Consider the following 21,519-nt stretch of genomic DNA (forward strand, 5'->3'; position numbering starts at 1 on the left):
AGCTTGGATACCCAGAAAATGAACTAAGATATGATATGAGGAGGAGCTTCCGGCATCAGCACTCTCTGGAGGACTTGTGCCGGGGGATGATCATCAAAAAGCCTCCACGGGGATCCGGACAATGCTGCAGTTTTGGCTGCATCCAGCCCACCGTCTCCTGGACTTGCCATAGGAATGAGGAGGGAGATGTCTAGGCTGGCATGTGCATACAGTGAGACAACGAATTTGACTGGATCTGTACTGTTGGAACTCAACCAGGAGTTGGGAGGGGTGCAAGGTGTAGCACTCCAAAATCTTACGACTATAGACTATGTACGGTTAAAAGAACATATGGGATGTGAACAGATCCCAGAAATGGGCTGCTTTAATTTGTCTGATTTCTCTCAGACTGTTCAAGTACAGTTGGACAATATCCATCATATCATAGACAAATGTTCACAAATGCCTAGGGTGCCTTAATGGTTTTCTTGGCTTCACTGGAGATGGATGGTAATTATAGATTTGCTTTGTTTATGTCACCGTATTCCTATTATGTTAATATGTGTGTGCAAATTAGTTAGTAGTTTAAAACCTATACATACTTAAGGTGCTCTACAGTTAGATATGTCAAAGAAATAATCAATCCTCCCATGTTTCCTTCCATATGCTACATCTATAGCTTTTCTTCTTTCTTCCTAATTATAACCCTTAAATAGAATTCATGCCTCATATCGAATTTACCGAGTATCATAATTCCTCCAGGTGGTAAAGATACCTCGAGACAAGTGCTGGGCATAGAAGCCACAGGGCATAAATCTGCAAAGAAGTAAAAAGCTAACCTTTTCAAACAATATGGCTTCTCTCTCACTTACCAACTTTACATTTCCCTGTATGGCCCCGGAAGATGACTGGTTAGCCAGAGACAGGTAAGATTCCTCAAGGGAGGAACAACCTAAGACAGGCACAGTCGCAGGGGGGCCATCAGGTGAGAATTTGGGGATCAACAGAGGTGAGGCTCAGAACCTCACCCCCCCTGCTTTGAGAGAAATCTTCTGCATCCGTGGATGTTTTGCTGCCCTTGTCTAGCCTGGATTAATACTTAGTCCATAGGCACACACCTGATCATCTGATCATCTACATTTGCCCTCTTACAGCACTAAACTATGTTTTCTACCTTTATCTTGCATCTACCTACCACTTCAGCATTTTATTAAAAATAAAAATAATAATAATAATAAAGGGAGAAATGTGGGATCAACATATAAATCAAGTACAAAAATCAAATGAATATTCATATTTGACCTGATTGTTTATAGGTCATAATACGTGATCAAAACTGAAAGTTTCTGTGATGAATGCCCTTGTACTGTTCACCATGTAAGAATTTATTCACTATGTAAGAATTCGTTCACCATGTAAGAACTTGTTCGTTATGCTTCAGAAGATTGGAGACTGACGAGAATTAGGCTTGAGATGGATTAATGATTGTACATTGAGCATTGACCCCCATTAAAGCAGGCTTGATGACTTGAGAGAGCAATCTAAATTCTGTTTGTATACCTTTTAAACTGAACTGCTCTGTTGCTCTTTTATCAGACTAAGGGTCCTAGTTTTTGACTCAGAAAAAGAAAAGGTTAGACACATAAAGTTTAAAAGGCCACAGAAACTGGAAGTCACATGGCACCTCAACTACAAGAGTTCAAAGTTAATTGCAATCCTAATGTTTACTTGCCCAGCCACGATCCCTAGAAAGGACAGGAAGCTTCTGTTTAAAAATAGTAGAAGGGAAAAAAACTTCAGGTCATTATTTTTCTTAATTATTAATCCCAGAAATTTCTGTTTCATTATATCCACAGAATTTTTCTATCGTTAGCTATTAACTTAATACTAATTTTTTGTTATTCAACTAAAATGCACTTCTACTCATCCTCCCCCAAAAGCTAGGTGTATCATATATTCATTCAATAAACAATATTTAAGCCTCCTATGTACAAGCACTGTAGTAAGACATGATCCCAGACCTGAAGCACTTATAGCTTAGAGTGGAAGTCAGACAAAATTACTGATTACAGTATAGCACGATGGGTATTGTGATAGAAGTTTAAAGGACATTTAATTAAGCTGCTTCAAGAAACCCTTCTCAAAGTAGTGATACTAAGTTGTGTTTTATAGTGTGCGCAGGAATCAGACTTAGCAGGGGGAAGGGCCTTGTGTAAACAAATGAAAACTAGAACTGTATTAGTTTGCTGGGGCTGCCAAAACCAAGTACCACAGCCTGGGTGGCTTCAACAACAGAAACCTACGGGTTCACAATCTGGGGGCTAGAAGTCCAAAATCAAGGTGTCTGCTAGCCTGCTTCCTTCTGAAGGCTGCTAGGAAGGGTATAGGCCTCTCTCTCATCTTCCCTCCATACATGTCTGTCTGTGTGTCCAAATTTCCCCCTTTTTAAGGCACCTTTCCTATTGAATTAGAGCCCATCCTACTGACCTCATTTTAACCTGATCAACTCTGTAAAGACTCAGCTTCCAAATAAGGTCACATTCTGAGGCACTGGAGGTTAGGGGAGGAGGTTAGGACTTCAACACGTGACTTTGTGGGGTGGGGGAGGGATACACAATTCAACCCAGGACAAGCATTAAGTTCCCATTTCAAGATGATGTAGTAAAATGTTTCTGCTCCGTTCTTCCCTCAAAAATTCCCCTGAACAGAGTAGGAAATGAAACAAATACAAGTATCTTAAAAAACCAAGAGACACATATCAAGACAAAGTAAAAGATGAAGTAGATAAGAAATGGTTAAGTCACCAACAGAAGATAAGACCAAATCTCGAGGCTTGCTGGTGAGGGGATAGATGCCACCAAGAAGCCAATTTTCTCCACAGAGCAACGTAAGAGTCCAAGAAATGCACTCACCAGCTACTGGGGAAGACAAATGATAGGAAGGTGCCTTTTCTTGCTCCCACTCTGACAGTGCAGGCGCTAATTCTACCGCGCGTTTTCTGGATAAACAAACCCAGGCACATGTAGTACGCCGAAGGCAGCAGGGCAGGGGTCAAATCCAAGGTTGAGAATGAAAGAATAGTGTCAAATCCTGCAGGCCTACTGCTGAGCCTGTGGCACTGTCTCTGAAGTTTTCTTCTGCTCCCTGCACTGTGTCCTTTAAGAGTTGGAGGTGATATTTTATCCATGAAAAAAGTAGGTTACTATTTGTAAAAAGCAATGGAGAAAACGGGAGCTCTTGGAAATTAAAAATATCTCCCCTCCCCCCATAAAAAGACAAACCAATAAAATATTTAGAAGGTCAAGAAAATATGTGCAAGAAAACAGAAAGAATATATGCATATATATTTTATGTAATAAATATTAAAATATGCATATATCCACCCCCAGTTCCCAGAGAACTCCTAAAATCTTTGTAATCTCCTAAGTGATAAGAACATAAGGAGCATCTCTTATTCTAATATTTGGGCTTTGACTCTGTCCTAAAACCCTTGTAAATTTCTAACTGAAAAGAGAACTAGGAGTGTCTTTTGTCCTAATGAGGTGGTGTGGGCTCCCAGGTGGCCTCTGGGTGGGGGCTGGTCACAGGAAGGACCACGCCATGACTAGAAGTTTGGACTCTTCAGTCCCCAACCACATTGTCCAGAGAAGGGAGAAGGGCTAGAAATGGTCTTAGTAATTGCATGCCTGTGTGAAGCAGTTTCTATAAAATCCCAAAAAGAACGGGTTTGGGGAGCTTCCAGGTAAGTAAACACGTCCATGTACCAGGAGGGTGGGCACACCTCAACTCCACCAAGAGAAGCTCCTGCCTTCAGGACGCTCCCAGACCTAACCTGTATATCTCTTCATCTGGCTGTTCATCTTTACCCCTTATCACATCCCTTAATAAACCAGTTTCCCTGAGTTCTGAGAGCCACTCTGGCTAATCAATTGAACCCAAGGAGGAATTCATGGGAACCTCTCATTTGTAGCAATGTTGGATAGAAATTGTGGGTACCTGGGGACCAGTACCACTGGCTATTGGCATCCTAAGTGGGGGGAGGGGTCAGTTTTGTGGGACTGAGCCCTTAACCTCTGAGAACTGATATTCTCACCAGGCCGCAGTGTCAAACTTGAGTTAGACAGTAGGACACCCAGCTGGTATCACAGAATCGTCTGGCGTGGGAAAGACTCCCAGGCACCGGGTGTCAGAAGTATCATGAGAGAGTTGGAGCAGTGCAAGAGTAAAGGAGACACTCAGGAGGGGAAGGACTGGTGTTTTTTTCTAACTCAACATGCCAGGAAGTAGGAAAAAAGTAGTCAAAGATAAATTAGAGAAGAAAAAAATATTTTTACAAAACAGAAGATAAACCCAGGAAGCCTAGGGTTTAAATAATAAGAATTCCATAAAAAGAAAATAAAGGCAAATAAGTCAACGAAATAACACTAGAAAATCATCTAGAACTAGAGGTGAATTTCCAGACTGAAAATGAATAAAAATTACCCTCACACTAAGGCAGATTATTATGAAATTAGAATACCTTCCCAAATAAAGAAGATATTAAAATATTCCCAGAGGAAGCAGGGGAGAGCTCTTATATAAGGACTGAAATTGAGCTGGCTTTGGATTTCTCAGGAACCAATACTCAAAGTTAGAAGAGCAATGCCTTCAAAATTCCAAAGGAAAATTATTTCCAATTTGGAATACTTACCAGAAATTTGCAAGCTAAATGCAAGAGCTCAATAAAGATAGTTTCAGACATGCAAGGACTTGAACATGCATCTTCTCTTCGGCAGCTACTAAATAATACTCCATAAAAACAAAGAAATAAAGCAAGAAAATGGAAGATAGGAGACCCAGAAATCAGGGGACCCAACACAGGAAAGCAATAAAAGCAGTTCCCCCAGATGACCTTAAAGCAATGATTCTTACCCTTGGCTGCATATTAGAATTACCTGGGGAGCTGTAAGAGTCTGGAAGCCCAGGCCACAACACAGCAGGATCTCTGGGGGTGCAACCCAGGCACCAGAGAATTTAAAAAACCCCAATGAGATTCCAATGTACAGGTGAGGTCGAGAACCAATCTGTGATAGGAAAGTCCCAGAACAACAAGCTCAGGTTAAGGCAGAGGTAAAAGGGATACAGGAGGGACATTTTCAGGAGTGAAAAAAAACCCAGAATTGACAAGTTATCAGTGGAAAATTGTGTGGAAATTTGCATCAAGAGGCACTTTGTGGAACAGTCACAAAAGCTGAAGGAAGGTTGTCAGAAGAAACTAAGAAAGTGCAAAAATAAAATGGAATTTTTAAAATGTTGTATAAGAAAGAAAATGTACAGAATACTAACTAGCTTGGCAGTAAGAAAGTCTTTATTTGGTCATAGTAAGGGACAACCTGAAATACTAAATAATTGTATTGGGAGAAGGGGCCAGTGTGAATTAATATCTAAAGTTGATTAATCAAGAGAGCAATATATGTACATTAAGATATGGGAAACCAAATAACAAACAGCTAGGGGAGTGTGGTGGAGAATAATGTCCATCCACAGACGCCCACATCCTAATTCCTGGAAGCTGTGAATATTACCTTACATGGCAGAAGGGACTTTGCAGAAATTAAGATTTGGGGATAGGGAGGTGATCGTGGAGGACCCAGGTGGGCTCAGTGTAATCGCAGGGTCCTTACAGGGGGACGGTGGGGACGTCCACGAGAAGGGAGAAGGTGAGGAGGTGGAAGCAGAGATTAGACGCAGCCCCGGCTGAAGAGCCAAAGAGTGCAGCCGCCAAGAGAAGCTGGCAGAGGAAAGGAACGGATTCTCCCCCGAGGGCCTCCAGGAGGAAACAACCCTGCTGACACCAGAGTTTAGCCCCTTGGTCCTCATTTCTGCCTTCTGGTCTCCAGGACTGTGTGAGCACAAGTGTGTGCTGTTTTAAACCACTATGTTTGCAGTAATTTGTTACAGTGATGGGAATTTTTTTTATCAAGGAATAACTGACATATAACATTATATTAGTTTCAAGTGTACAACATAATAATTCAATATTTGTATACATTGCAAAATGATCACCACAGTAAGTCTAGCTAACATACATCACCATACTGGTTATAAAAATTTTTCTTGTGATAAGAACTTTTAAGATCTACTCTCTTAACAACGATCAAATGTGCAATACCTAAACAATACAAATATTAACTATAGAACTAATGCCATACATGACATCCCCATGATTTATTTTGTAAGCAATGGGAAATTAATACAAGGAGTTTAATGTATGGGAGTGGAAATGGGATTGAAGGGGTACAAGGGAAATATGCCTGTAAGTGTTGGCTTTTTAGAGAACACATGACACATGGAAAGTATGAAATCAAATCGCATTAAGTGTTCAGAGTAGTGGGAGAGAGAGGATCTGGCCAGAAAGGAGTGAGCTATAGAGCAGTGCTCGTCAAATATTAATGTGCACACAAATCACTCACAGACTATATTAAACGCAGGTTCTGATTCACGTCTGGAATGGGGCCTGGGATTCATCTCTGTAAGCTCCCACATAACGCCCATGCCACGGGATGGTGGGGAGGGCAGAGAGCAGAAAGGGCTTTGTGCTTAAGCTAAGACATTCTGACTTTATCCTTGAAGATCTAGGGAGCCACTGGGCAGTGGAACAACAGGATGACCCTTTAAAAAGTTATTCTTCTCTGCAGGAGAAGAGGCAAGAGGCAGCAACCCAGACTGGAGACCACTAAGCGAACTACTGGAAAGATTCAGTGATAATGACTGAGGAGGGCATGATGATGCTGGTACTTCCGGCTACACACATACACACAGCATAGAGAACTGTTTAAGTCCATGTGTACGGAACACCATTTAAGTGTCTTTTGTCTGAAGTTCTCTTAGTAGCACCTCAAGGAATATTCATGTCATCTTTTTCATTGATGTAATTATACAGTATTTACTACATTCCCATCTGCCCATGGCAGATCCACATTTAAATAAGTGTAAAAAGAACAATATTCTCAGGGAAGTTGCATTATGTAATAAAATTAAAATTGCTTTTTAAAAAAAACTTGGAACCTTGCAGCTCATCATGCTCCATAAGGACGGGTATCACCCAGTGTTCACATTCTGTACAATGACCATAGTTGAGGAAAACTGCGGGTGTCAACTTCACAAAAGTGCAGTGTACATATCTGATTTCCTAATGCATTAGAAATGATTCTGGAAGGCATTATCAGAGGAATTCAATGCATATGGATTAGATAGAATGAAAAGAGTACAATATGGGTAAGAAGTCAGTTAAATATATTGAATACCAACAAATTATTAATAGTTTGGTGTCAAATGGGAGCAGCTATTGAATGCACTTCTTCGAATGCAGACCCATCCTGGGTCCAATGTTGCTCCATATTTTCTATTAATAGCTGGGAGAATAGTGTGACTGATGCACTTATCAACCTGCAGAAAATGCAGGTCTGGGAGACATTACTAATGCTTTGGACAATGATATTAAAATTCAATATGATCTTGTTAAATTGAGAAAACGAGCCAAAATCAATAGTGCAAGCATACACTGTTCCACCAGGGGTTTCAAACTATAGGATTTGGGAAGCACTCAAACAGGAATAGAAACCATCCTCACAGCTAACACCCAACTAATAAAGCTATCCAACACTTATTTCTCCTCCCCTCTCTCACAGCCACAGGTATCTGGACAGATGTCAAGGACTGTCCCTATAAATGATTTAACTCTACTACCCACAGCTTCTCAACTCTTTCCTCCAGAGCCCTGCAAGGAGGGGAGGGAGGTAGGGGTTTTATAGGACTTGGGGAGCCTATACTAGCAAATTTCGACTTTGGAACCACAGCAGGGGGAAAAAAGGAACCCTGAAGGTTTGTAGGTAAGAGTATAGTAACCTTTCCCCAAGGAGTGTCCTAGTGTGTTCCTGATATTTTTTAAACCTGGTCACTGCAGAGAGAGGGGGCAGGATATGATGAAGGTCATTTTTCTAAAAATTCACTGTGTATTTACACAAACCCTGGAAAAGGAAAGACTTTTTAAAATTTAAACCCATCTTTTCTTTCCATGACAACCCCTTCCTGGAGTCATCCTTAATTACATTTACTTTCTTGTCCCCAGTCAGCCAGTCACTAACCATGCCCTGACAAAGTACCCTTCTGGGCAGTTCTCTGGCCTTCTAAGCACTCTCACCCCCAACCTCCCCCACCAAGCCTATTTCATGTCTTCATCATTTCTCACCTAGACTAATACAGAAGCCTCTCAGAGGCCTCTCTGCCTCTCTATACTTTTAGATCCATCCTTCACAAGGTTACCAGTATGATCCAGCTAAAATACAAATGTGACCTTGAACCTTCCTTGGTTAAAACTTTTCAGTACCTTAGTACTCATGGAATGAGGTCTCAGTTCTCCAGTGTGGCATACAAATTTCTCCAGTGGTGTTCTACTAGGAGGTTTCTGTATGGGGCATTTCTGGTTGCCTCAATGTCTGGGGAGATGTTACTAGCTAGCATTTTGTGCCCCGGGGCCAGGGATGCAGTACCCAAGACAGCCTACACAATGACCTCTCCCACCCAAATGGCCACTACTGAGAAACTCTCCTCATGGTTCCTGCATTTCTCCAATCTTCCAGAAGGCAGGTATACAACTCTCCTTCCTTAACAAAAGCACACTTTTTTTGCCAATACACTTTAATTTTTGCTTCTGTGTTTTGATTAATTTCTGATGCCTGGAATGACTCCTTACAGATGCATCATTTAAGCTTTAGCTTTCTAATTACTATGTTCTCTACACTCACCACTTTACTTCATAAATGTGATCTTCTGTCTCACTTGACTGAGGACCTTCCATGAAGAAATTATATGCATTTGGTAGACCTTATGTAAACATAAAATTTTGAAGGGTGGAGAGATGGATGGATGACTGGGTGAGATCAAAGGCATTTTTCAGAGGCTGGTGTTCAGTCCATGTCCCATAATGTAGGTAACATGTAAAAGCATTGTTTTATAGCTGAGGCCAAAGTATCAGATCAGGTCACCTGTCTTTAGTTCCAATATTCTTTGCTATATAGGTCACTCTATGTCCTTTATCTTCATTCATGAAACACCTCTTTAAAAACTGGCAGATGGCAGCCTGCATGGCATTCTACATACCCAAGTTGAAGACTGTGGGTCACAAGGAGCAATCTGACAGGTACTCCTGCATGGCATCTTTGTGTCCAATCTGCTCAAGAACCCAGCAGTTTTGCTAGCAGGAACACAAATAGGTGTTAGCGCCTTCATAAAAACAGAAATATCATAATTCATTGTGCCTTTGGATCCCAGCCTAGACTTTTATTGGGTGATGCCTAGAAGTGTCCTAGATAGAACAAAATGGTTTGAGAATACAGTAGAGAAGAAAAGAGAGAAGAAAATAAAAACAAAATGCTATTGTGTGATCGGATTCTTGAAGAAAATTAACTTGAAAAACATAGAACTAGGTTTGTGGAATGTGAACCCATGATTTCACTTTTTCTACTTCGTATACTTTGACATGGAGATAAATGTTCTCTCAGATTCCACAGTATGGGGCCCTAATTTCCTATCTGAACATTTAAAGCTTAGCGCTCAGACTTCACTAAAGAGCTACGGAGCAAAACTCCCTACATGTCATTCCACACTGCTCTGCATTAGCCTTCACCCCTTCTCTCTCTGAGTCTTCTCATTTCCCTCAAGGCCCTGACAACTCTCAGGATACACAGACCCTCCCTCTAATCCGGTAACTCTTAACCACTTATGTATCATGGGCCCTTTTGGAATTTTGAAAGCAGAAATGTACCCTTTCTCCAGACAGAAATACACACATGCACACATCCCTTCTCATCTGACGTGTATCTTCTATGGAAGGTAAGAAGTGCTGCTGGCTCAGGTCTACATTTCTGACATTTCAACTCTGAAAGATGGGCCTGGAAATGTCCTCAATTTTAAAAAGAAGTTGGTTTTGATTTTTAAGGGAAAATCATCACCCCACTTTCTCCTCTCACCCATGTCAAGCATAGAACACTAAAATGTTTCCTACCCCTTACTTCAATGACTGTCCCCATCTGCCCAGCACTGGCTGATTTCTACTCTTGACCTTCTCCTATGTAATTCTGGAATTTTTACCCCCTAGTTCCCTATTCACCACCAAATACCCCATTGAGGCCTCAGTTATACTGTACCAGACCTTGCATTCTTCTGCCTCCTTCCCTCTGTTATCCTTATCCTTCCCTCTAATATTGTAATATTATCCTTCCTCCTAATGCTAAGATCCATTTCAAATGACATGGGCATCAAAGGTCACACAAATGGTCTGCAAAAATAAATGGTATCCCGGGGGCAGATCAAAAGAAGGAATTAGGAATTAAACAGAGATGCCAACATCACTTCAAACGATTACTTAGATAGAACATGCATGTGAGCAAGGTCAGATGCTTGAGCCAGGAAGGGAACAGCTGACAGTTAAGTGACATCCATGACCTGGAGAAACATAAGGCTCTGGCAGCTGAGACTTGCGGCCTTCCCATTTGTCTGGGATTGCTTATCTCACCCAGAATAGACAAGGACACTAATGAAGTTGCAGAGTCTGGAAGCTGCACACTGTCTGGGCCTTTATGAAGTTATCAGTCCAAAGTGTAAAAAGAAGAGAGTTTCCAGAAGTTTGTATGAGACTTCAGAATATCCTTAGCAAGGTGCAGACCACAGGATAATCAAGGAAGGAAGTTCAAACCAAGCTGACTGGCAGCCCCACACGCTGTTCTAACAGTGGCTTCTTACCTGCCAGTGCCAAGCACAGAGTTGCCTGGGTGGCCAGCTAGCAGCCATGGCCCTGTGCCAATTATCATCACCCCTCTCATGCCACAAGATTAAATGTTTAATGACAGGGTGACAGGACTGTCACAGAATACAAGTAGGGGCCTATGCAGAATGTGGATTATTCCCAAGTGACTAACCACACAAACAAGTTCCAAGTTACTAGGCTAACTGGTATTTCTCAGCTAACAGTTCGGGGCCTAGTATGTAATACAGTTACCATATATTAGCTGAACAAAACCGGGATCCCCATAGGCAACTACGGTCATATTTAATAAAAATAAAATATAGAACCTCCTTGAGAATCTCCTTGTGGGGAAGTCCAACAAGACTAAGAACTCTGGACTTTAGCAATGAGTCACCTTATGCTTGGGGTTTCTTGATCTTTGTCACCATTGTGACTCTGCCACCTATGAGGGGATGATCCTCTCCACTGTATCACTCTGACCCAAACACAGGATTCTTCCTTCATCCTCCATGGAACATGGACTACCAGTAACAGACTGGTTTGGGTTTAGTTTACTCATATCCAACTTATGATCTCCAAGGGTCCTTCCTGCATGTTCTTAGGGTGATTCCTATAGCTTATCTTCAAAGGTCTCTTCAGGATAGCTTCACCTTGACCTGACTCAGTTGTAGCAGAGAGTAATGTCCATTGAAATGCATGTTCTCCTCTTCTATTCACACAACTTGGCTACATTTCTTAGCTTGCAGTTAAGGGTGGCCATGTGATTGAGTCCTGATCAACAGAATATTAAAGGAAGTGACTGCACTCCACTTCCAGGACTAATTTCAACTTCCCATGCATGGCCTCCACACATTTTTCTCCTGTCTGGCTGGAACAGAGATATCCTCAGTACTAACCTGAAAGTCATGTATTTAAGAGAGGAGAGCCTGCTGGTTTTGGTGCCTGAATTTCTGAGTGAAGGAGGCCCCCTTCTCAAAGCTGGCTCAAGCCTTAAATGAGCAAGGGAGAAAAAACCATAGTACTCAAGCTGTTATATATTTTGAGGTCTGTTTATAACAGTAACAAACCTACCTTAATAATACAACAAAGTAATATATGCCAGAGAATCATATCTCAATTTAGGTGATTAATTCCAAAAGCATATAAGAAGAGACCAAGGAGAGTGAGGAAGAACAGAAAAAAAGGAATTCTCAAGGATTTAGCTTGGTACCTTAGCTACTTCAGGACCTGAATCAGGGAAGGGGAGAGGTGGGAATGGGGAAGAGCCTACTTATCCTTGAGCTGTCTTCTTGCCAGGTGTAGAAGCTACCTAGGCTTCCAGGATAAAAACAAGTACTCATTTGTCCCAATACCACTAGGATCTCATCTCTTTTGAGGATGGTTTGGAGGTTGGAAAGAGAAACTGCAATGTGAGAAAGTCAGAAGTAAAAGGATGTTATATTGCAATATGTTGGAATATTTAAACTCTGCTAGTGGAGATTCATCAAGAGAGCAAAATCTGACCTTTTTCTTTATTAGTATTGATAGACACTCTTATGAAGGTTTCACAAGAAAAACAATGTGGTTATTACATTCACCTTATTATTGAGTCCTCCGCCATACCCCACTGCAGTCACTGTCCAAAATCTGACCTTTTTGACAGAACAAATACAGGAAAAGGCAGAGAGAATGAAATTGTGTCTATTGGCTCATTTGAATAGGTCAAAATTGCAGAAGACAATTCCTATAAGGTTTTTTTATTTTTATATAGTTAGAGAAGATGACTAGGGTTTTTAATGTTAAGAAAAAATCAGTTAAAATAATTGACTTAGACATATAGGAGCTTATGGTTCAGGTGGCTGCCACCTCATCAAACCCCAGGGCTACAATGTGCTAAGCACCTCTCTCTACTTGGCTAAGCCACATTGTCAACTTTGCACAATGACAGGACACATAAGAACAGTCTGATAAAAATGTTAAACTACCAATTTTAAAGTTAAACACACAGTGGGAAAGTACCCTCACTGAAAAAATACCAGTTACAAATCTCTGCCCTGATACTTTTTGTCTTGCTGGGAGTAGGTAAGGCAGCTGTACCTTCTCTCACCTCCTGTTAGCTAACATTCAAACTCAAATGACTATGGGGTCCAGACAGGTAACGTAAAGGAGTGAAGTGGGCCTGGAGTGAAGGCAACAGGGACTCAGACCTAGTGATGAATGACAAGTGCCCCTCAGGTCAGTGTTCAGAAGCCCAGAGAGAGAAGAGAGGATTTTGACAAACTACAAGGTGATCTTCTGTGTAAAGGGGTCAACTGCCACTCAGCTCCAAGCCATCACTACCCCATGGGGACATCGGTCAGCCTTGCCAGATGTCTGAGTTTTTATAGGTATAACGAAAATGCCAAACACTTTCAAAGTGAAATAGTCCGGCAACTAATTAAAAAAAAAATTGAAACACTGTGGGCCAACATTGCTGGCCAAAAAACCAAACCAAACCTTTATAGGTCTAATGTGACCCCAAAGACCACTGGATTACAACCAAGTGATTTTTGTTTCTGCCTATTCAGGCTTGTGTATTTCTTAATTATATATTCTTTACATTCAGAAAAGAAGAAAAAATAAGCAAGGTTGGGTCTTACTGTTGAAGAGGAGTTTTAAAAACAGCTGCTACACTGGTTTGCAAACATCAGCTAACAATAGGAGAGAGAAGCTAGGTCAGATTTCATATTGATACCAAACACTAAAGTATATCATTTGTTTTTTATTTTTAATGTGAAGTGTGACTCATAAATAACATTGTATTAGTTTCAGGTGCACAACATCAGGATTTGGTATTTGTATACACTGCAAAATGATCACAATAACTAGTTACTATCTGTCACCATACTTAGTTATGAAATTATTGTTCTTTAATGAGAATTTTTAAGATCTACTCTTTTAGCAACTTTCCAATATGCAACACAGTATTATTAACTATGGTCACTACACTGCACATTACATCCCCAGAATTCATAACTGGAAGTTTACACCTTTTGACCCCCTTTGCCCTTTTTGCCCTTTTCTCACCCCCGACTTCAGGCAACCACCCATGTGTTCTCTGTATCGATTGTTGTTTTTTATATTCCATATAATAAGTGAGATCATATGGTATTTGTCTCTGACTTATTTCACATTGTATAATGCCCTGAGGACCATTCATGTTGTTACAAATGACAAGATTTCAGTTTTTGTGACTGTATAATATTCTACACTGTATACATATATGTATACACACACACACACACACACACACACACACACACTATGTTTTCTTTATCCATTCATCCATTGATGGACACTTGTCTCCATACCTTGGTTATTGTAAATAATGCTGCAATGAACATGGGGGTGCAGATATTTTTCTAAATTAGGGTTTTCATTTTCTTTGGATACCCACAAGTGAGATTACCAGATAATATGGACGTTCTATTTTTAATTTTTGGAGGAACCTCCATACAGTTTTCCATAGTGGTTGCACCAATTTACATTCCAACAGTGCACAAAGGTTCCCTTTTCTCTGTAAAATGTATTATTTCAGTTACAGCATGTACATATTTGTGTTAATACATGAAAAGCAATGGTGAGACATTATAAATAAGATGAAAAAACCCACAGAAAATATTTATAAGCCAAAAATAATAAAAGAATTAGTGTGAAAATATATAAAAAAACTAATTAATTAGGAAAAGACAACCCAACAGAAAAGTGGGCAAAAGGTAGAAACATGTATTTACAGAGAAAAAACAGACAATTAAAAGCAATAATGAAAAAAAACAAAGATAGTAATAACTTAGGTCTTATATAATGCTTACTATGTGTCAAGCCTTATTGTAATCATATATATGACCTCATGACAACCTCTGAGAGTACTATTATTATTTCCAACTTATAGAAGTAAGCTGCTCAAGATCACATGGCTAGTAAACATCAAAACCAAGATCAAACCCTGCCAGCCTGGCTCTCAAGTCCAGTACATTTGGCTGCTTCTCGTGAGCAACATCCATGCGAAAGGATGTTCAATCGCATTAATAATTGTAGGCAGGCAAATTAAAACAAGATGCCATTTTATACCTGTCAGACTGGCAAAAAAAAATTAAATATGACAAACCTTCCCTGTGCCAGTGTCTTGCAAAACTGGCCCTCATAAATTGCTAATGGGAGGGCAAATTGGTATTACTGCAGAGTGTAATTTGACCACTTAGTAGAGTTGAATATGTGCATAATGTCCAGATGCCTACTCTAGAAAGACTCTTACACAGATATCTAAAGAGGCCTGAACAGGGTCATTGGGTCCAGCAGCATGTGTAAGAGTCCCAGAGATAGAGAAGGAAGAGAGAGAGAGAGAAAGAAAAGTGGGGAGAGGGGATGGAATGGGAGAAGGGAATGAACTAGATCTACATCAAGAATGGATATGTTAAATCTCAAACAAAAGTGTCCAGTGGGGGAAAAAAAAACACAAATTTTAAAAAGTATGATACAGGGGAAAAAATCTACACAAAATACTTGTCTGTACTTTGTGTGCATTCATATATATGTAATAAAATTAGAAAACATGCATGATGAGGAAAAAGAAAAGCAACTATGACATCCAGGAACTGCTTGGACACTCACATCTAGCCTTGATGCTATTATAAATGAATATGATGCTTAAAGCTAAGCCATATGGTTCTATCATCAGATGTAAATGGTCCCACAGGACTGCCATTTTACACAAGTGTATTCCACAAATTACAGAATAGCCTTGCTTCACTAAATGAATGATGGCTACTTCCTTACCAATTATAGCCTCATATTCACTCTAATCTGTCCTTCCCATAGATGAGATTTCTTGAGACACCCAATCATAGAATTACCTGCACATGCTGATGCACCCAATCCAGAGAAATTCTCTGCTTCCTTAGACTCTTCCCCAAATTACCCGAGTCAAACCTAAATCCTAATCAGTTCTTTCTAGCACCCTCTTACAAAGATATTCCACCATTTCCTATGGTGTGTGTTTTCCTTTGCTACAAGTAGTAAAGCCAGCTTATTCAACCCTTGTGGTCTTTGGCTGAAGGGCACTGACAAATGTTACATACCAGGACAGTGGTTTCTGCTAGGGAAAAGTAGAGGGCCATGGGATGAGAGTGAAAGGATAACATTTCAGCTTTCTTTATTTTTACAAGTGAACCAAATGTAAGCAAAAATCTTAACAGAGTAACCCTGGTGGTTGACACATATTTTCAGTAAGCTTGACATATTTGTCAAAAAGAATAAAAAAGTACACATACTATGTTGGTGTTTATTAGGGAAAGGCTTGTCAAATAAATGCTTTTTGGGTTCCATACAACAATCATTTCTAAAATGCCAGTGTGAAGACCTGTGTGAGGTTATGGACCATGAGGATCATCTGTGGTGCTTCTTAGAAAGTACTGGACTGAAGGGAGATTGGATTAAAGGTGGTGGCATGAGAGGTGAGACATAGGCTTCCTCCTAAAACTGCATATAATATGAAAATATAATTAATACAACTAATCATGAAAGAGCAATGGGAAAGAGGGCTGTTCCAGACTGCATACACCTGAGGAAAAGAATAAATCTCACAAAACAGGGTAACATACCAAAGCCATGGCCTGAGGGACCCAAGCCCTTCCCCCACCCCAGCTCACCAGCAGGAGGAAGAGAAACAGAGTGGGGAGAGAGTGGAGGCCTCAGACTGCTGAACATCTAGCTCTGGAGATCTTCTCTGGGAGCACAAACCTACATTTCATGATGCTCTCATGATTAGAGGAGTTGGAAAGCTAAGACAAGCAGAATACCTAGAGAGACTGAGATTCCAGCTGCTTGTGGAAACAGGGATCCACATCTGGCCACTCTGGGACAAAAGAAAGGCAGTCAGCCTGAGAGACTTCCTCACAATGAGAGGGCTGCTAAAGGGGCAAGGATTGCACAGAGCTTCCTGCTCAGGAGAAATGACAGGTAGACAAAAATTGTCCGGGTGCACTCTGCCCAGCAGGTTGGGAGCTTTCACAATCTTCAGGTGCTCCAGCCCCCTAGCTAGCTATGCAGCTCCAAGAACCCCCTCCATGATATGCAGCATGCTGTGCCTTCCTCCTGGCCAGCCCACAACTGGCTCACAAACCCACAAACTGGCAAACCATTCCCTGGCATCAGGCCAGCTAGAGGGAAGCCCTGCCTACAGCAGCTATAAACACAAAGCATAGAGGCTTATACCTGTGTGCTCAGCCCACTGGTTCTGGGAGTGGAGACAGGCATAGCAGCCGGGAAACAGAAAACAGCTCTTTCCTCCCCCAAGGCACCAACACCACTCCCCTGCAACCTCTGACATTGCTCCAGTGGCTGAGGAGCTCCAGAGAGTAGAACTTTTGGGTACTAGAGGGCACCCCATACAAATATGAAATGTAAAAGGAACCTGGTTCAAAGCAAAATTATGAATACACCAGAGAAAGATTCAAATAAAATCTACCTCAAGAATCTTCCTGAAAGAGATTTCAAAATAAAAATCATTAACATTGTCATGGAGGTACAGAAAAATATTCAAGAACTCAGGAATGAATTCAGGTTGGAGATCCAATCATTATGGAACACAGTATCAGAAATGAAACATACAATGGAAGGTTTTAAAAGCAGATTAGATGTGGTGGAGGAGATGATAAATGAAATAGAAATTAGAGAAGAGGAATACAAAGAAGCTGAGGCACAGAGAGAAAAAAGGATCTCTAAGAATGAAAGAATATTGAGAGAACTGTATGACCAATCCAAATGAACAATATTTGCATTATATGGGTACCAGAAGAAAAGGAAGAGAGAAAAAGGGATAGAAAGTGTCTTTGAGGAGATAACTGCTGAAAACTTCTCCAATCTGGGAAAGGAGATAGTCTCTCAGGCCAAGGAGGTGCACAGATCTCCCAACAAAAAGGGACCCAAGGAAGACAACACCAAGACATATAATAACTAAAATGGCAAAGATCAAGAATAAGGGCAGATTATTAAAAGCAGCCAGAGAGAGAAAAAAGATCACCTGCAAAAAAAGACAATCAGGCTATCATCAGATTTCTCAGCAGAAACCTGACAAGCCAGAAGAGAGTGGCATGATGTATTTAATGAAATGAAGCAGAAGGGCCCTGAACCAAGAGTACATTATCCGGCAAGATTATCATTTAAATTTGAAGGAAGGATTAAACAATTTCCAGAGAAGCAAAAGCTGAGAGAATTTACCTCCCATAAACCATCCCTACAGTGTATTTTGGAGGGACTGCTATAGATGGAAGTATTCTTAAGGTTTAATAGCTGTCACCAGAGGTAATAAAACCACAGTAAAGAAAGTTGAGAGTTAATTAATGAAAATTAAATCAACTACCCCCAAAGTCAATCAAGGGATAGACAAAGAGTACAAAATATGATACCTAATATATAAAGAATGGAGGAAGAAGAAGAAGGAGGAGAAAAAAAGAACTTTTAGATTGTGTTTGTAATAGTGTACTAAGTGAGTTAACATAGACTCTTAGATAGTGAGGAAATTAACCTTGAACCTTTGGTAACAACAAATCTAAAGCCTGCAATGGCAACAACTACATACCTATATCAATAATCACCCTAAATGTAAATGGTCTGAATGCTCCAATAAAAAAACATAGAGTCACTGAATGAATAAAAAAACAAGACCCATCTATATGCTGCCTACAAGAGACTCACTTCAAACCCAAAGAAATACACAGACTAAAAGTGAAGGGATGTAAGAAGATATTTCATGCAACGAACAGGGAGAAAAACACAGGAGTTACAGTACTTGTATTAGACAAAATAGACTTCAAAACAAAGAAAGTCACAAGAGACAATAAAGGACATTACATAATGAGAAAGGGGTCAATCCAACAAGAAGATATGACCATTATAAATATCTGTGCATCCAACACAGGGGCACCTACATATATGAAACATACTAACAGAATTAAAAGGGGAAATAGAATGTAATGCATTCATTCTAGGAAACTTTGATACTCCACTCACTTGAAAGGACAGATCAACCAGACAGAAAATAAGTAAGGACACAGAGGCATTGAACAACACATTAGAACAGATGGATCTAACAGACATCTACAGAACTCTACACCCAAAAGTAGCAGGATACACATTCTTCTCAAGTGCACATGGAACATTTTCAAGAATAGATCATATACTAGGCCACAAAAAGAGCTTTGGTAAATTAAAAAAGATTGAAATTGTACCAACCAGTTTCTCAGACCACAAAGGTATGAAACTAGAAATAGATTACACAACAAAATGAAAAATCCCACAAACACATGGAAGCTTCACAACATGCTCCTAAATAACCAATGGATCAATGACCAAATAAAAACAGAGATCAAGCAATATTTGGGGACAAATGACAATAATAATTCAACACTGCAAAATCTGTGGGATGCAGCAAAGACTGTGCTAAGAGGAAAGTGTATAGCAATACAGGCCTACTTTAGGAAACAAGAACAATCCCATATGAACAGTCTAAATCACAATTAAAGAAACTAGAAAAAGGATAACAAATGAGGCCCAACGTCAGTAGAAGGAGTGACATAATAAAGATTGGAGCAGAAATAAATAAAATCAAGAATAAAACACTAGAAAGAATCAATGAAAGCAAGAGCTGGTTCTTCAAGAAAATAAACAAACGCCTAGTCAGACTTATCAGGAAAGAAAGAGAGTCTACACACATAAACAGAATCAGAAATGAGAAAGGAAAAATCACCACTGACATCACAGAAACACAAAGAATTATTAGAGAATACTATGAAAAATTATATGCTAACAAACTGGATAAGCTAGAAGAAATGGGCAACTTTCTAGAAAAATACAACCTTCCAAGTATGACCCAGAAAGAAACAGAAAATCTGAACAGACCAATTACCAGCAACGAAATTGAATTGGTAATCAAAAACTACCTAAGAACAAGACACCTGTACCAGATGGCTATGCTGCTGAATTTTATCAAACATTTAGTGAAGACCTAATAGCCAACCTCCTTAAAGTTTTCCAAAAAGTAGAAGAAGGAATACTCCCAAATTCATTTTATGAGGCCAGCATCACTCTAATACCAAAACCAGGCAAAGACACCACAAAAAAAGAAAATTACTGACCAATATCCCTGATAAACATAGATGCAAAAAATACTCAACAAAATATTAGCAAACTGAATTCAAAAATATATCAAAAAGATCATCCATCATGATCAAGTAGGACTTATTCCAGGAATGCAAGGATGGTACGACATTCAAAAATCTGTCATCATCATCCACCACATCAACAAAAGAAGGACAAAATCCACATGATCATCCTCATAGATGCTGAGAAAGCATTTGAAAAAATTCACATCCATTCATCATAAAAACTCTCAACAAAATGGGTATAGAGGGCAAGTACCTCAACATAATAAAGGCCATATGTGACAAACCCACAGCCAACATTATACATAAAAGCAAGAAGCTGAACAATAAGACAACACAAAGAAATAAAAGGCATCCAGATTGGCAAGGAAGAAGTTAAACTGTCCTTGTTTGCAGATGACATGGTATTGTACATAAAAACCCTAAAGAATCCACTCCAAAACTACTAGATCTAATATCTGATTTCAGCAAAGTTGTGGGATACAAAATTAATACACAGAAATCTGTTGCATTCCTATAAACTAATGATGAACTAGCAGAAAAAGAAATCAGGAAAACAATTCCATTCACAATTGCATCAAAAAGAATAAAATACCTAGGAATAAACCTAACTAAGGAAGTGAAAGACTTATACTCTGAAAACTATAAGACACTCATGAGAGAAATTAAAGAAGATACCAATAAATGGAAACACATCCCCTGTTCATGGGTAGCAAGAATTAATATTGTCAAAATGGCCATCCTGCCTAAAGCAATCTAAAGATTCAATGGAATTCCTATCAAAATACCAACAGCATTCTTCAATGAACTATAGCAAATCATTCTAAAATTCATATGGAACCATAAAAGACCCTGAATAGCCAAGCAATACTGAGAAGGAAGAATAAAGCTGGGGGGATTATGCTCCCCAACTTCAAGCTCTACTACAAAGTCACAGTAATCAAGACAATTTGTACTGGCACAAGAATAGAACAACAGACCAATGGAACAGACCAGAGAGTCCAGATATAAACCCAAGCATAAATGGTCAATTAATATACAATAAAGAATCTATGGACATACAAACAGCCTCTTAAACAATTGGTATTGGCAAAACTGGACAGCTACATGCAAGAGAATGCAAGTGGATTATTGTTTAACCCCATACACAAAGGAAATTCAAAATGGATCAAAGACCTGAATGTAAGTCATGAAACCATAAAACTCTTAGAAGACAACATAGGCAAAAATCTCCTGAACACTCTTAGAAGACAACATAGGCAAAAATCTCCTGAATATAAACATAAGCAACTTCTTCCTGAATGCATCTCCTCGAGCAAGGGAAACAAAAGCAAAAATGAACTCATGGGATTACATCACAGCAAAAAGTTTCTGTATGGCAAAGGACACCATCAACAGAACAAAAAGGCATCCTACAGTTTGGGAGGATATATTTGTAAATAACATATCCGACAAGGGGTTAACATCCAAAAAAGCAAATAACCTGATTAACAAATGGGTAGAGGATATGAAGAGACAATTCTCCAAAGAAGAACTTCAGATGGCCAACAGACACATGAAAAAATGCTCCACATC

At 39.8% G+C, this 21,519-nt stretch overlaps 1 protein-coding gene across 8 annotated transcripts in view; it reads right to left on the bottom strand.

Moving 5' to 3' along the window:
* EPSTI1 (epithelial stromal interaction 1) overlaps positions 1-21,519 on the bottom strand; it is a 121,393-nt gene that overhangs the window by 42,338 nt on the left and 57,536 nt on the right. For all 8 annotated transcript variants that reach the window (XM_073212577.1, XM_073212578.1, XM_037002096.2 and 5 more), the window contains exon 7: positions 9,121-9,214. In XM_073212577.1, the coding sequence (XP_073068678.1) occupies positions 9,121-9,214 (94 nt within the window). The remainder of the gene's footprint in view (positions 1-9,120; positions 9,215-21,519) is intronic.

The sequence above is a fragment of the Manis javanica genome, chromosome 9 (genome assembly GCF_040802235.1).
Source record: "Manis javanica isolate MJ-LG chromosome 9, MJ_LKY, whole genome shotgun sequence".
NCBI classification, from domain to species: Eukaryota; Metazoa; Chordata; class Mammalia; order Pholidota; family Manidae; genus Manis; species Manis javanica.